The sequence below is a fragment of the Microcaecilia unicolor genome, chromosome 2, assembly GCF_901765095.1.
Source record: "Microcaecilia unicolor chromosome 2, aMicUni1.1, whole genome shotgun sequence".
Lineage (NCBI taxonomy): Eukaryota > Metazoa > Chordata > Amphibia > Gymnophiona > Siphonopidae > Microcaecilia > Microcaecilia unicolor.
This window is the reverse complement of record NC_044032.1, coordinates 253,895,310-253,909,947: the sequence shown is the minus strand read 5'-3', so window position 1 is coordinate 253,909,947 and position 14,638 is coordinate 253,895,310. Positions and strand designations below refer to the sequence as shown.

The window sequence follows — 14,638 nt, the reverse complement described above, 5'->3', positions numbered from 1 at the left end:
TCTTTCTGAAAAACTTGCTAAAATGGAACTTGTGGAACAATCTTTGGTTAAGGACAGGTGTTTTGCTTCTAAGCGCTTGGAGTATTTGGAGAACCAATCAAAGAGACTTAACCTGCGTATTATAAACTTTCCAAAATCGCCACTTATTACTTCAGTACAAATGGTTAAGAAATATCTAGTGGAGGTTCTGGGAATGACTGATAGTTCACTACCACCTATTACAAGAGCATATTATTTACAGAGTACTGGTAAAGTACTAGATAATTTAAATCCCTCAGGTGGAATGAATCTAACTGAGTTCCTAGAATCCTCTCTGGAGGTGGTCACGCAAAGGTTAACTTTGTTGGTGACATTTGCTCTTGAGATAGATAGAGATGCAGTGCTCAGGCTGTCCTTGAGACATCTTAATTCTTTATTTTTGGGCTCAAAAGTAAGGGTTTTCCCGGACCTTTCCAGGGAAACCCAGAAGAGACGAAAGTTATTTTTATTACTGCGTTCAAGGGTAGTAGCACTTGGTGCAAATTTTCAATTAAAGTTTCCTTGTGTTTGCAGGATTCTATACCAAACAAAGCAATTTCAGTTTTTTGAACCCAGTCAATTGGAGGATTTTTTGAAAAGCAAAGACGGTGTGATTGTGAAAATTTAGAACCAAATGTAACACTGTATAGCAGCTTGGAATAGGTCATTCTGAATATGACGCAATCTGTTGATAATTATAATTGATTGAGCTTTGTTATATTAGCTTATAATATATATATTTTTCCTCTTGGGTCAATTACATCTACTTGTGGACGATAGTCATTATTTGCTTTTTAGCACTATGATTTTGTAATTAAAGATGTTATTATTGCATGTATCGTGTAATATTCAAGATTGATTGAATATTGTATAATGAAAAAATTTGAAAAAAAAAAAAAAAAGTATAGGAGGGGATGTGTGCTGGCATGCCTCCCATTTGCCACAAGTTTTTCGCACATATAATTTGAATATATTTAGCTTGCATGCATGATGAAATGTCCACAGTGATGAAGTGTCGTGATGAACTAGTTTGGTGATGAAATGTCGGGCGATGAAGAGTCTATGAGATAAAATATGAGGTGATAAAGTGTCTCTATGATGACGTGTCAGGCGCTGAATTATCTCTGCGATGAAATGTCTATGAGATGAAATATAAGGTGATGAAATGTCACCAAACCTTAAAAAGCCATGCAAAGAACAATTCCAGCAAGCAATCTGAAGATCCAAAGGGAGAGTAGTAAAGTATTCAGGTAATTCCTGAGCTAAGTTAGGTAAACTATCACTCTTAATCCTACTTAAACCATGCAAAGGTTACTGTGCTTTAGACTGCAAACATCAAGGAAAAAAGTAGAGAAGATCAAATAGTTCAAGACAGTGATCAGACTTGCCTGCAACTGCCTTCATCTCGCAAACTGCCCCGCCCCCCAAAACTATCCCCTGAATCTTGCCCCAAACCCCGCAAATTGTTCCCTGTAACTCTGCCACTATCCCATGAAGTACACCCACCCTAAAAAAAAAAAATACAGCCATTAATGTCATATCACCATGCAAACTGCTCCATCTCCAAAAATCTACAACCTGCCCTGATCCACCAAAAATACCCTGCAAAATGCCCCACCATTCTCAGCTACCCCTCACACAAAACAGATGCACTGCAGACACAGAACGCACAACAAAGGCAAACACACAGACAGTATGCAGAGAGGTGAGAAAGAATATCATGAGCCATGCTCTGCAAGCTTTCCCTAATTCTTATAATTGTATATGTGTGAGTGTATCACATGATGTCAGAGAGGAAGAGAGGGGGGTGGGGGGTACTGCACGTTTCTTATCTATAGGCTTTGTATTCTCAAACTGAGAGTATGCTTGTACTTCTTGTTTGCTTTGAGAAGAAAGCATGCAACATCTCATGCACCTGCTTACAGTTTTTATGTGCAGGTACATGTGATGTTGCATACTTTCTTCTCAGAGCAAACAAGAAAAAGCCTGCAGATAAGAAACGAGCAGTCTCTCTCTCTCTCCCTCTCTCTGACATCATCTGATACACTTACACATACATACACAGAGTTGTAGTAAGCTAAAATCATGCCCAGTATGACTCACCCACTATGGTGCCCCAACCCCCTCCCAAAGACCCCCCCCCCCCCCGAAGAGTCTCCCAAGTGCATCCATCCCCCTCTCAACCCCCCCCCCTCAAAAATCCCCCCCAAATGCATCCATCTCCTTCCGGCAAGACCTCCCCCCCAGAAGATCCCCTCCACCTTGAAGAATATCCACCCCCCCTTCCTGAAGACCTCCTAACTTCCCTGTAGCCCATCCCCCAATCCTACCTGAGAGATTCCCTGGTGATCTAGGGTAGGGCAGGCAGCAACAATTCACAGTCACTGATGGTCATGCTGGCTCTGAGTTCAAAATGGTGGCCATGACCTCTAGTAGTAGTCTCGCAAGACTACCACTAGAGGTTGTGGCCACTGTTTTGAGCCCAGACCCAACATGGTCAGTGGCAACTGGGGATCACAGCTACCCACCGTACCCTAGACCACTAGAGAATCGCTCAAGTAGGCCCAGGGGGCCTACGGGGAGGTGGAGGGTCCTTGGGAGAGGGGTGGATGCCCTTGGAGGGCAGTAAGGAAAGGAAGGGGGGATGCTGTGAATGGGGCATAATTTTGCTGCCCCCACCTCCCTTATGCCGTATGCAGCTGAACCAGCTGCACTGACCTCACTATGGCTATTCACACACAATGAATATGTATACATATATGTTTGTGTGATTTACATACAAAAAGAGAGTAGAGAATCTCTTCTCTTTCTTCCCCTTTCTCCTTACCTAACTTGCTTTCTTCTCAGTCCCACTCCTCCCTTAATCAGCTCAACTTCTCTCCATTTCACCCCAGCCTGTTTTCTTCTCTCTTCCGCTATGTGAGCTTCTCTCCCCTACCTCACCCTTCTCTCAAACTCTCTTCTGTATTTTCTTTCTCAACCTTTATACCCCTCCTCTCTATCCACATTTCTCTATCTTCATCCACTCTTCTTTCTCTATTCCATTTCTCTCTTCTCTGACTCCATCCTTCCATCACCCTCATTTCTCTTCTCCCTTCCCTCCCTTTTCTACCTAACTCATCAGATTTCCTCTCTTCCATCCTCCCCCCCCCTGCATCCACTGCCCTCTCTCCCTATTCTTGCCTCCTATCCTCATCTATCTCCAGTCATTCCCCATCTCTTCACCACCACCACACACAGTTCAGTCCCTATTCTCCTCCTTTCCCCTCTCACCAACTCCAGTCCTGGTTTTCTCCCTTCCCTTTCCTTCATCTCACCACCATTCGGTCCCTGTTTTTTTTCTCTCCCCTCTGTTTAATCATAGATCCTTCCCTCCCTGCAGTTTGATCCTTGTTCTGTTTTCTTCCCCCCACATGTGTTCCCCATTCCTCACCCATTAGAGATGGCTGGGCAGATATGAAGCACTACTATCCTCTTATTGGGGAGGGGGAACAAGAACAAGTGATCACGTTGGGAGGAGGAACTAAATAATGAGAGAGACAGAGAAAAGATGTAGGATTGGGGAGAGAATACAGGGGAGTAGAGACAAGGAATGAATCTGGGGCTAGTGAGGCAGAATGGACCTGGAATTGTTTGAAGGACTGGGAACAATGGAACATGTAACAGGTATGCTGATCCCTCTCTAGTTCTTCATCTGGCTGCTGGCACCACACTGGCTTTGTCATCTGCAGCAAGACTGTCTTGAGGCCTGTGCGACGCAACTGCCACAAGGCCTGGTACAGTCTTATGATTTGTACCTATCTAATTATGAACCCAGCTCTATATCAGCACTGAAGTAATACCATATTAGCATTAAACAAGTTTGTGGCAGGCTTGAAGGGCAACATTACTGTCAGTGGGCCCCTTTCTTTTGGATACTTACGCCCGTAAGAGCTGACCAATCTCATACTTTTCTGTGATGTCGGAGAGGCTATTATAGCTCTGCTCCTCCCGTATTCCGATGCATCCGAAAGGCATAGCAGCAACTACTCCTGCATGAAGGGGCAAGAAGATGTAAGGAAGATAGAACAGAGAGGGATTAGAAACTAATGCAGTGCATCATTCCACAAGAGGCTTTCACCTAAATCGTACGCTCAAATGCTGAGAAGCAACATCAATTACCAACTTTTAATCTTTCTTTTTGAGGGTAACAACTTCTTTCCTCTCACTGATAGGATTTCTAACAGCACAGACAAAAAAAAACCCCAAACAAAAACAAACAAAATAACAAAAAACCCCAGTAAGCAAGTCCAGATAAACAAGTGGGTAAAGAATGTAGAACATGGCCTGTGGAATTCTTGTCAACCCTTCTACAGGTATGTGAGTATATGTGTTTGTATCTGTGTTGCATGTGTGTTTTGTACCTGTGTTACCTGTGTGTGGGTGCATGCATTTCTGTATCTGTGCTGTTTCTATGCATGCCTCTGATATGGAAAGGAGAAGAGAAAAACAAAAGAAGAATACGTCCCTCACAGAGTGATCAATATATGAAAAAACAGTAGGGATGACCAAATAAAACAAGGATCCAAGGAGTCCTGTGCCAAACTGGATCACTGTGTAGCAGTGAAAGAGGTGTCAAAGGGTTTCCTTACACCTTAGAGTTCTCTATGATAGAGATTCCTTTGCGATGTTTCCAATAAAAAAAATCCCCAAAATTCTGTAGCTGAAAAGCCTTTATTGCAAAATCTGATGATATGTATCAACAGCATAGACAAGGAATTGTAATGTATTTATTTATTTGGTTCACTTGTATCCCACATTTTCCCAGCTTGTGCGGGCTCAATGTGGCTAACAAAGTTACAAGAAAATTACATAATACAGCAGGATATTATTGTTCAATAAAAAATTAACACATACAATAACGGAAGCTGCTAAATAAGAGAATACGGAGGGAATACAGGAGCAATGAAGGGAAGCAGACAGAAGGGAAAACTACTACTACTACTACTTATTATTTCTATAGCGCTACTAGATGTACGCAGCGCTGTACACTTGAACATGAAGAGACAGTCCCTGCTCCACAGAGCTTATAATCTAATTAGGACAGACAAACAGGACAAACAAGAGATAAGGGAATATTAGGTGAGGATGATAAAATAAGGGTTCTGAACAAGTGAATAAGGGTTAAGAGTTAAAAGCAGCATCAAAAAGGTGGGCTTTTAGCTTAGATTTGAAGACGGCCAGAGATGGAGCTTGACATACCAGCTCAGGAAGTCTATTCCAGGCATAAGGTGCAGCAAGATAAAAGGAACGGAGTCTGGAGTTAGCGGTGGAGGAGAAGGGTGCAGATAAGAGAAATTTACCCAGTGAACGGAGTTCCCGGGGAGGAGTGTAGAGAGAGATGAGAGTGGAGAGGTACTGAGGAGCTGCAGAGTGAATGCACTTATAGGTCAATAAGAGGAGTTATCAAACAAAACGAAAAAAAGGGTTTAAAGAATATTGTGGTCTTTGGGATAGGCTTGAATTGAATAAGGGGCCCTTTTGCTAAGCTGCATAGGTGCCTATGCATGCCCAACACACGCAAATTTGGAGGTACCGCCCAGCTACCGAGTGTCCCTTCTGGTAAATTCATTTTTGATACGCGTCCACTACGCACATCCCAAAAATTTATTTGCGGATGTACGTCAAAGTGGCATTCTACACGCATAGGTCATTACCGCACGGTTAACGCGTGAGACCTTACTGCTAAGTCAATGGCTGGCGGTAAGGTCTCAGACCCAAAATGGGCGCACGTCAATTTTTATTTTGCCGCAAGTCCATTTTCAGCAAAAATTGTAAAAAGCCATTTTTTACAGGCACGCTGAAAAATGGATCTGAGTGCGCCCAAAACACGCGCCTACACTAGCGCAGCCCATCAGCGCACCTTAGTAAAAGGACCCCTAAGAAAAGTATATACTAACAGCATGGTGTCACGGTCACGTACATCGAGATGTGCTTGTGAAAAAATGAGAAATCTCTAATGTTTAAGGAAGCCCTTTCTCCTCTCTTTTGCAGCTGTTTTCTTTGGTAAAAGAATTAACTGCTCTACTTCTCAAGTAATTCAACCAACAGCTCAGGAACTTGCTGATTATATTTCTAATAAGGTAATCCAAATCCGATCAGATTTGAAACAAGGAAAATTCAGTTTCTACTGCTGAATCTAGAGCAGGGGTGTCCAACCTTGGCCCTCGCCAGGTCAGGTTTTCAGGATTTCCCCAATGAATATGCATGAATCTATTTGAATACAATGGAGGCAGTTCATGCAAATAGATCTCATGCATATTCCAGGGGCATAGCCAGACAACAGATTTTGGGTGGGCCTGGGCAAGAAGTGGGTGGGCACCAAGTGTTCTCCCTCCCCCCCCCCCCCCCCCCACGAAAAAAATACCTCAGCTTCTTTCCACCTTGGCAGTCTGCAGCAGGCTTACGCTGAAAACTGAGCATGAGCAGGTGCCAGTATCATGGAGAGTAGCGTTTTCGTTACCTCAGGGGAAAGTCTTCAGCTGGCGGAGCTTGGGATCCCCACCAGCTACTGCTAAACATGTGCTACTGATGGGTGGGCCTGAGCCCTAAATGGGTGGGCCCCGGCCCACCCAGGCCCACCTGTGGCTACGCCACTGGCATATTCATTGGGGAAATCCTGAAAACCTGCCTGGATTGTGGCTCTCGAGGACCGAGGTTGGACATCCCTGATCTAGAGAGAATGTTTTGGTTTCTGAACAGATGGTTCCTATTGATCAAATATGGGACCATTTTCAACCTATTACCATTGAAAAGGTCCATTCTCTTTTGCTGAAAGCAGCTCATTCTTATTGTTGTCTTGTTGCTTGTCCAATCTTACTGTTTTCTCCTATTCCTCAGGCCATATTACAGTGGTTTACTACAGGTATTAATGATTTGTTACATTCAGGTTCTTTACCTCATGATATGGGGCAAATTATATTGACACCAACCTATACCTAAAGCAGCAGGGCTGGATTCAGCTTTACCATCTAACTACCGCCCAATCGCTAGCATTCCTCTCCTCACTAAGGGGCCCTTTTACAAAGCAGCAGTAAGCCCAACGTGGACTTATCATTGCTCTTCCGGGACTATCACTGGCACAACACGACCGCTGGCGGTAGTCCCGCCCCGAGCACACGCCATTTCTGGGGGGAAAAGAAAATGGCTTGCGCGGTGATAACCCGGCAGTAATCGGGCATTGCTGTGCGCTGGCCGATTACCGCTGGGTTAGCACGGAAGCCCTTATCGCCACCTCAGTGGGTGGCGGTAAAGGCTTCCCGCTGCATGGCCAAGCAGTAAGAGTTCTCTCACCGTGTGGCCATTTTATTTTTGGGGGCTTTTACCGGGTGCAGAAAAAAGGGCTCTGGTGTGCGGAAAAAATGGCCCCCACTGCTACCGCAGGGCCCCTTTTCCCGCAGCTTAGTAAATGGACCTCTAAGATTACTGAGACATATGTAAGTTTATTATTTTCTGTTCATTTGGAGTTCTTCTGTTTGCACACTTTATCCACTCATATCACTAAAACTCTTCTACTGTGATCACAAGTTAAGAAGCAGTTAAGTTTGGGTGGACAAGTTATATTACTTCAGTTTGATATATCTGCTGCTTTCAATGCTGTAGATCATACTCTTTTGATTGAATGCTTAAGCGAAATCGGTCTTACTTGTTCAGTTATTAATTAGTTTCAGGATTTTTTTGAGAATCGCAATTATTGGGTTAGGAAAAATAATTTGCTTTCTAGTTTTTGGTCTCCAGGTTGCGGAGTCCCTCAGGGTTCTCCCCTGTCCCCTATGCTTTTTTCATAGCTTCTTTGGGTAAGATTGGGTTGAACCCTGTGGAACTCCTGCTAATGATATCTTAATGTTATTACACTTTTCTGATGATATGTTTGACATTTCACAAAAGGTTTGTCATTGTATGAATAGGATTCAATGCTGGGCTTTGGATAATATGTTAACGCTCAATTCCAACAAAACCGAGATTCTCTGGTGTACAAATCCTGGTATCATTACACTCAATTTTATAACATTGCCTATAGATGCTACCTTGCCTGCTTTAACTCATTCAGAGCTTTTCTAGGATCCACTGATAGATAACCACTAAATCTCCCCATACTATTTTCTATATTTTCCAAATCCTGAAGCACCCATTGTTGAAAAGTGGCTATTGCCACATCATTCAGTCTTGGTGAAATCCAGGTAGAGGGAGCCTGATATTTTTGCAAAAAAATTATTATCCTCATTACTACATTCTCCTTCTACCTCATGCCCAAAATACACTTTTAATCTCAATTTCCTAAATAATCTATACAAATATTGACATATATCATAAGGATCATAGAATTGGGTTGGTATGAAGGATAGGCTCGCAGACAAAACTTGTTGCTTAATTGGGCTCATTTTCGAAAGAGAAGGACGCCCATCTTTTGACATAATCTCACAGGGTCATCCAAATCGGTATAATCGAAATCTGATTTCTGGACGTCCCCAACTGCTTTCCATCGCAGGGACGGCCAAAGTTTAAGGGGGCGTATCGGAGGCATAGCAAAGGTGGGACTTGGCCGTGCCTAACACTAGGATGTCCTCGACCCATAATCGAAAGAAACAAGGACGTCCCCGACGAACACTTGGACGACTTTACCTGGTCGTGTTTTTCTTACGACCAAGGCACAAAAAGGTGCCCGAAATGACCAGATGACCACCAGAGAGAATCGGGGATGACCTCCCCTTACTCCCCCAGTGGTCACTAACCCCCTCCCACCCTCAAAAAACATCTTTAAAAATATTGATTGCCAGCCTCAGGTCCATCACAGCAGTATGCAGGTACCTGGAACAGTTTTAGTGGGTGCAGTGCACTTCAGGCAGGCAGACCCATGCCCACCTGTTACGTTTGTAGAGGAAACAGTGAGCCCTCCAAAATCCACCAGAAACCCACTGTACCAACATCTAGGTGCCCCCCTTCACCCATAAGGGCTATGGTAGTGGTGTACAGTTGGGGGTAGTGGGTTTGGGGGGGGGGGTTGGGGGGCTCAACACACAAGGTAAGGGAGCTATGTTCCTGGGAGCAATTTATGAAGTCCACTGCAATGCCCCCTAGGGTGTCCGGTTGGTGTCCTGGCATGTCAGGGGGACCAGTGCACTACAAATGCTGGCTCCTTGCACAACCAAATGGCTTGCATTTGGTCGTTTCTGCGATGGACGTCATTGGTTTCCATTATCGCCGAAAATCAGAAATGACCAAGTCTAGGGACGACCATCTCTAAAGATGACCAAATTTCAGGATTTGGGCATCCCTGACCGTATTATCAAAATTAAAGATGGACGTCCATCTTATTTCGAAAATATGGGTTACCCCGCCCCTGGATGGGGATGTTTTGCAAGGATGTCCAAATCGAAACGAGGACATCCCTTTTGATTATGCCCCTCAATATGTTAACTTTTTTTTGATATATTAAACACTATTAATTGTGTTTCCTGGTCTGTCGTTTTGGTCTGACCACTAACTGCTGTGGTGCCCCCACTATTTCTTGTTTTACATTGGACCCTCCTTAAAAAAAGGGTTGCGTTCCCTGACCCCCTTGCATATACTCCTGCTCAATCCTCACTACTTGATTAGTTTCTCCTTCTGACGAGTTTATAAAATTTACCTTTTTAGATTTTTTACTTCTTCTAGATCTTTGAGTTCGATCTGTCCACGGGAACACAAACCCCTGTGTATAATTTTGCTCACCTCTTTTAAATTTAGCAACCTTTTGGGCATGAATTTCCGTCCTATATTCTTCCATTCCCTGCAGATGTTCTGCGTATTGCTGATCAAATAAACCCTCCAGTCCCGTCTGTTTCATTATCTAAATCTTATTATCCAACTCCTCTTGGGATTCCTTTATCATCTTATTCAATTTATCAATGGTCAGGAGCATTAAATCCAAAGAACATTTAGGTATTAATTCCTTCCTTTGCTAACATATTCACTATCCTCCAGAAATCTGGGTTCCTTATACAATCGTAGTCCCGGTGGTATGAATTGTACATGACAGTACTCCACCATAGTCATAACAGAGTGACTCCATTCTTATAATATATTTATAATACTACATTCTTATAATATATTTATTAATTTTCTGTATATCACCCCATTCTAAATGTAAACTGTTACTGTTCCAAATAATCTAATACTATCTAATAATTGGGCTATATACTCCTCGACATTCCTGTTTGGGATTCCCAACCTGGTATGGCCATATTTTCTCAACAGCTGTAGTCCACAATATCTTTAAACGGGTTCCTAAATTCCAATATAATTATACTATCATCAATATAATAATCATATATAATTATGTTCTATTTATCAATTCGTTTTTTATTCATCAAATACAGTAAACATTGTACATGCTCATAGACGGTCGGTAGCCCAACTGTTTGGGGAGGCTAAAGGGGGCGGAGCTTACCTCCATATGCTCCGTGGCAGCGACGTCAATGAAGGAAAAGACTACAGGCTCGCCGCCAGCTTCTCCCTTCTCTCTGCACACAGTGTCCCGCTCTCGCGGAAACAGGAAATGCATCATCGCAGAAGGCGGGACACTGTGTGCAGAGAGAAGGGAGAAGCTGGCGGCGAGCCTGTAGTCTTTTTCTTCATTGACGTCGCTGCCACGGAAATAAAAGATCAAAATGCGCGGGGCGGGAGGGTGGGCTACATCACAAGCGGAAGTCCACGGGGCGCCTATGTACATGCTCCAGTTTCTGAACTCCAGTCATCTTTTACCTCTGTCAATTACATGTACATCAAATATAGTATCATAGGTGCAACTTTTTGATTATAAACATCCTGCTCTATCTTCCCATTCCCCCCCCCCCTTTCCTCCCTCCCCCCTTTATCCCCATCCCTCCCAGGGTCGCTCTCACTCCAAACTTTACTTCCTAGTTCCTATGTTCATATGTTTAACAGATAACTCCTCGCTGCTGGCGTTAATGTGCAAAAACCTCAGAAAGGCAGTATATCAAGTCCCCTTTCCCTTTTTTTTTTTCAGGAAATGGCCGTGCGGCAAGTGAAGCACTTGCCGCGTGGCCATTTCGGGGAGGGCCCTTACCACTAACCTGGCGGTACAAAAATTAAAATATTTTTGTAGCGCCAGATATGACACGCTGGGGGTGGGAACTACCGCTAGGCTGCTGAGGTAGCCCGTACTTCCATTTTAGCGAGCGGTAAGCCCATGTTGGGCTTACTGCTGCTTTGTAAAAGGGGACCTCAATGTTCAAAGCTTTTTCCATGAATGGAACTCTGTGTACCTCACTCTTCTACATTCAAGATCAGTTCACTGCTTTGAACGCTCTTCCTGATCTGAGTCTGAGTCACTGTCACGCCAATATTTCCAGATACAAAACCTCCATTATGGATTCCTTGTTAGCAAATGTCAACTGTCCGTAAAAAGAGATGATCAACTTCTCTCCATTTCCAATTACCAGCCACTTATTTCAAATTGACTGTTTACTCTTTCAAAAAGTACAAAGACTAGGGGACGTATTATGAAGTTACTAATTAGTACATTTAAAACCAATCTGAGAAAATACTTTCCATGGAATGCATAATTATGCTCTGGAATTTATTATCTGAGGATGTGATAGAAGCGGTAGCATAGTTTAGTTTAATTTATTGGGCATTTGATATATTACAGTGGTGTATGTAGCTTGGTTGCCAGTGCTACCCAGGGTGGAACACCCCCTCCCTCCCTCCCAGCAGCAAGTGGGGTGGAGGTGGACTGAAGAGTTGCATGGCTGACTGCTCTACTGGTCCCCTGCCCCAGAACAGGATGTTGATGTCAGAGGGGGCAGGGGAGCGTCAGAGTCAACATCTGCACAACTGCTCAATGCACCTCCTTACTGCCTGCACCTGGGATGGACCACACCCACCACCCTGCTCTTGGTACACCACTGATATTCTGCCTTTCAAGTAAAATCAAAGCGGTCTACAATGAAATTATAGGAAAAAGAAAGGAACTACATAATGACAACAGGACAGAGAAAGACCATAGAAGAGGATAGGATTGAGGAAAAAAAACATATATATAACCTGCATACTAATTGCCAGTCTGCTCCCAGAGATAACACAACTCTTCCACTGTTCGATTCCCTAATGTGGCTGTGCCACATGAATTTTATCTTACCACTACATCACCTTGTATTTGTTAACACCGGAGCCTGCTAACGCCTCTCCGGTATTATGTAAGCCACATTGAGTCTGCAAATAGGTGGGAAAATGTGGGATACAAATAAATAAATAAATGTCTGTTGATCACATATCATCTTCAGTTTTGCATAACCCGACACAGTCCGTGTTTCGCTCTTAAGCATCTTCAGGGGTTATAGTACAAAATACATACACACAAAGAGAGTGTATGACCCAGCAAGTATTTCCATTTCCATCTTCAACAATTTACAAATCTAAAATCTTGCTATGTTGAAAGCTTGTCGGGGTCTGAACCAGAGGAAGCATCTATTGATTATTAATTTTTGTATTTTCTTTCTTTTTTAATTTCCTTAATCTTGGAATCAAATTTCTTTAACTTGTGGACAAATCGGCTGTAAAGATATATACTTATCATTTTTGTTTCCTAATGTTAAATAATGCCGATTGCATATTCACTTTATGTGGTGATATATTGGGAAATTTAAATAAATAAATAAATTAAAAGAAAGCTTGTCTGGAGCCAGGGAGACACTCGGTGGTGTGGAGTCCCTCCCTCCTCACCACTCTTTCTCTGCGTGGCAGTTTGTTGAAGAGGCTAAAGTTTTTCATTTTGCCTCCTGTGTGTGACATAGAGGGGCATTGGCGGCGGTGTAACAGCTGGCTGGCCATCTTTTTTTCAATAATACAGTTTAGCCCGGCCAAATGCCAGAGTTTGCCGGGTTTGAGATTGCCGGTTTTGTTTTTCAGCGATAATGGGAAAAAATGCCGGCGATCTCAAACCAAGGCATTTGGTCATGGGAGGAGCCAGCATTTGTAGTGCACTGGTCCCCCTGACATGCCAGGACACCAACCGGGCACCCTAGGGGGAACTTCTAAAAATGTTTAAAAAATACACAAATAGCTCCCTTACCTTGGGTGCTGAGCCCCCCAAATCCCCCCAAACCCACTCCCCACAACTCTACACCATTACTATAGCCCTTATGGGTGAAGGGGGGCACCTACATGTGGGTACAGTGGGTTTTTGGGGGGGGGGGTTGGAGGGCTCAACACTTAGCACCACAAGTGTAACAGGTAGGGTCTGCCTGCCTGAAGTCCACTGCACCCATTAAAAACTGCTCCAGGGACTTGCATACTGCTGTCAGGGAGCTGGGTATGACATTTGACGCTGGCATACAGGCTGGTAAAAAAAGGTTTTTATTTTTATTTTTTTAGTGTGGGAGGGGGTTGGTGACCACTGGGGGAGTACGGGGAGGTCATCCCCCATTCCCTCCAGTGGTTATCTGGTCAGTTGGGGCACCTTTTTGAGGCTTGGTCGTGAAAATAAAAGGACCAAGTAAACCCGGCGAAATACTGCTTAACACCGCTTTTTTTTTCCATTATCCACGAAAGCCGGCCATCTGGTAGCCACGCCCATGCCCACCCATGTCCCGCCTTCGCTACACCGCCGACACGCCCCCTTGAACTTTCACTGGCGTGGCGACGGGAAAGCGGTGATGGTGTCAAAAAAGCCACTTTCGATTATACCAATTTGGCCGCTTTTGAGAGATCGCCGGCCATCTCCCGATTTATGTCAGAAAATCGCCGGCAATCACTTTCGAAAGTAAGCCTGATACTTTTATCTCATGAGGTAAGCTCTTTCTACTTTTCTCCTGAAATTTTTATCTTATTCACAGCTCTCATGTGTGTTTTTGGGGCAATAGCTGCACAAAGAGCAGAAAAATCTCGCCTTCAGCCACTTTCACTTTCTTTCCATTTTTTCTCTTGGTGCTCTATTTTTTTTAAAGAACTATGGGACCCTTTTACTAAGGAGCGCCTAAAAGTGGCCTGTGCTGGTGTAGGCGTGTGCTCTGGACCTGCGCAGGTCAATTTTTCAGCACACCTGGAAAAAAGGCATTTTTTTTCTTGTGGCCGAAAATGGACGTGCGGCAAAATTAAAACCAGTGCGCGTCCATTTTCGGCCCGAGACCTTTCCGCCACCCATTGACTTAGCGGTAAAGTCTCACGCGCTAACCGGGTGGTAAGTGGCCAGTGCGCATAAACTGCCCATTACCGCCGAGTAAGCGCCACGTAGTAGAAAATAGAAAATATTTTCTACTGTGTGTTTTGGGCGCACGTCAAAAATGTAATAACCGCCCGGGGCACGCGGTAGCCAGGTGGTAGTTCCAATTTGGCGCACGTTGGATGTGCGTAGGTGCCCATGCGTCTTAGTAAAAGGGCCCCTATGAATTTATGCAATATTTCATTTACAGTTCTGCTAAGAGCAGTCCTTTTTGCGAGTATGTTAGCTCTTTAGTAGACCACTGATTGGCTAGCCAGCTATGTATATAGAGAGGCTCATTTTTGGCAAGCCAGCTAGGTATATATAAGTGTGTTAACGCAAGCCTGTGCTATAGAACTCATTTTTAATTCAGAGTTC

General features: G+C 43.9%; 1 protein-coding gene across 1 annotated transcript in view; it reads right to left on the bottom strand.

Annotated features, from left to right (window-relative positions):
* The window catches only part of LOC115463443 (caM kinase-like vesicle-associated protein), a 259,850-nt gene that overhangs the window by 150,332 nt on the left and 94,880 nt on the right, over positions 1 to 14,638 (bottom strand). The window contains exon 2 of the mRNA XM_030193938.1: positions 3,941 to 4,049. Within this exon, the coding sequence (XP_030049798.1) occupies positions 3,941 to 4,035 (95 nt within the window). The 5' untranslated portion in view covers positions 4,036 to 4,049. The remainder of the gene's footprint in view (positions 1 to 3,940; positions 4,050 to 14,638) is intronic.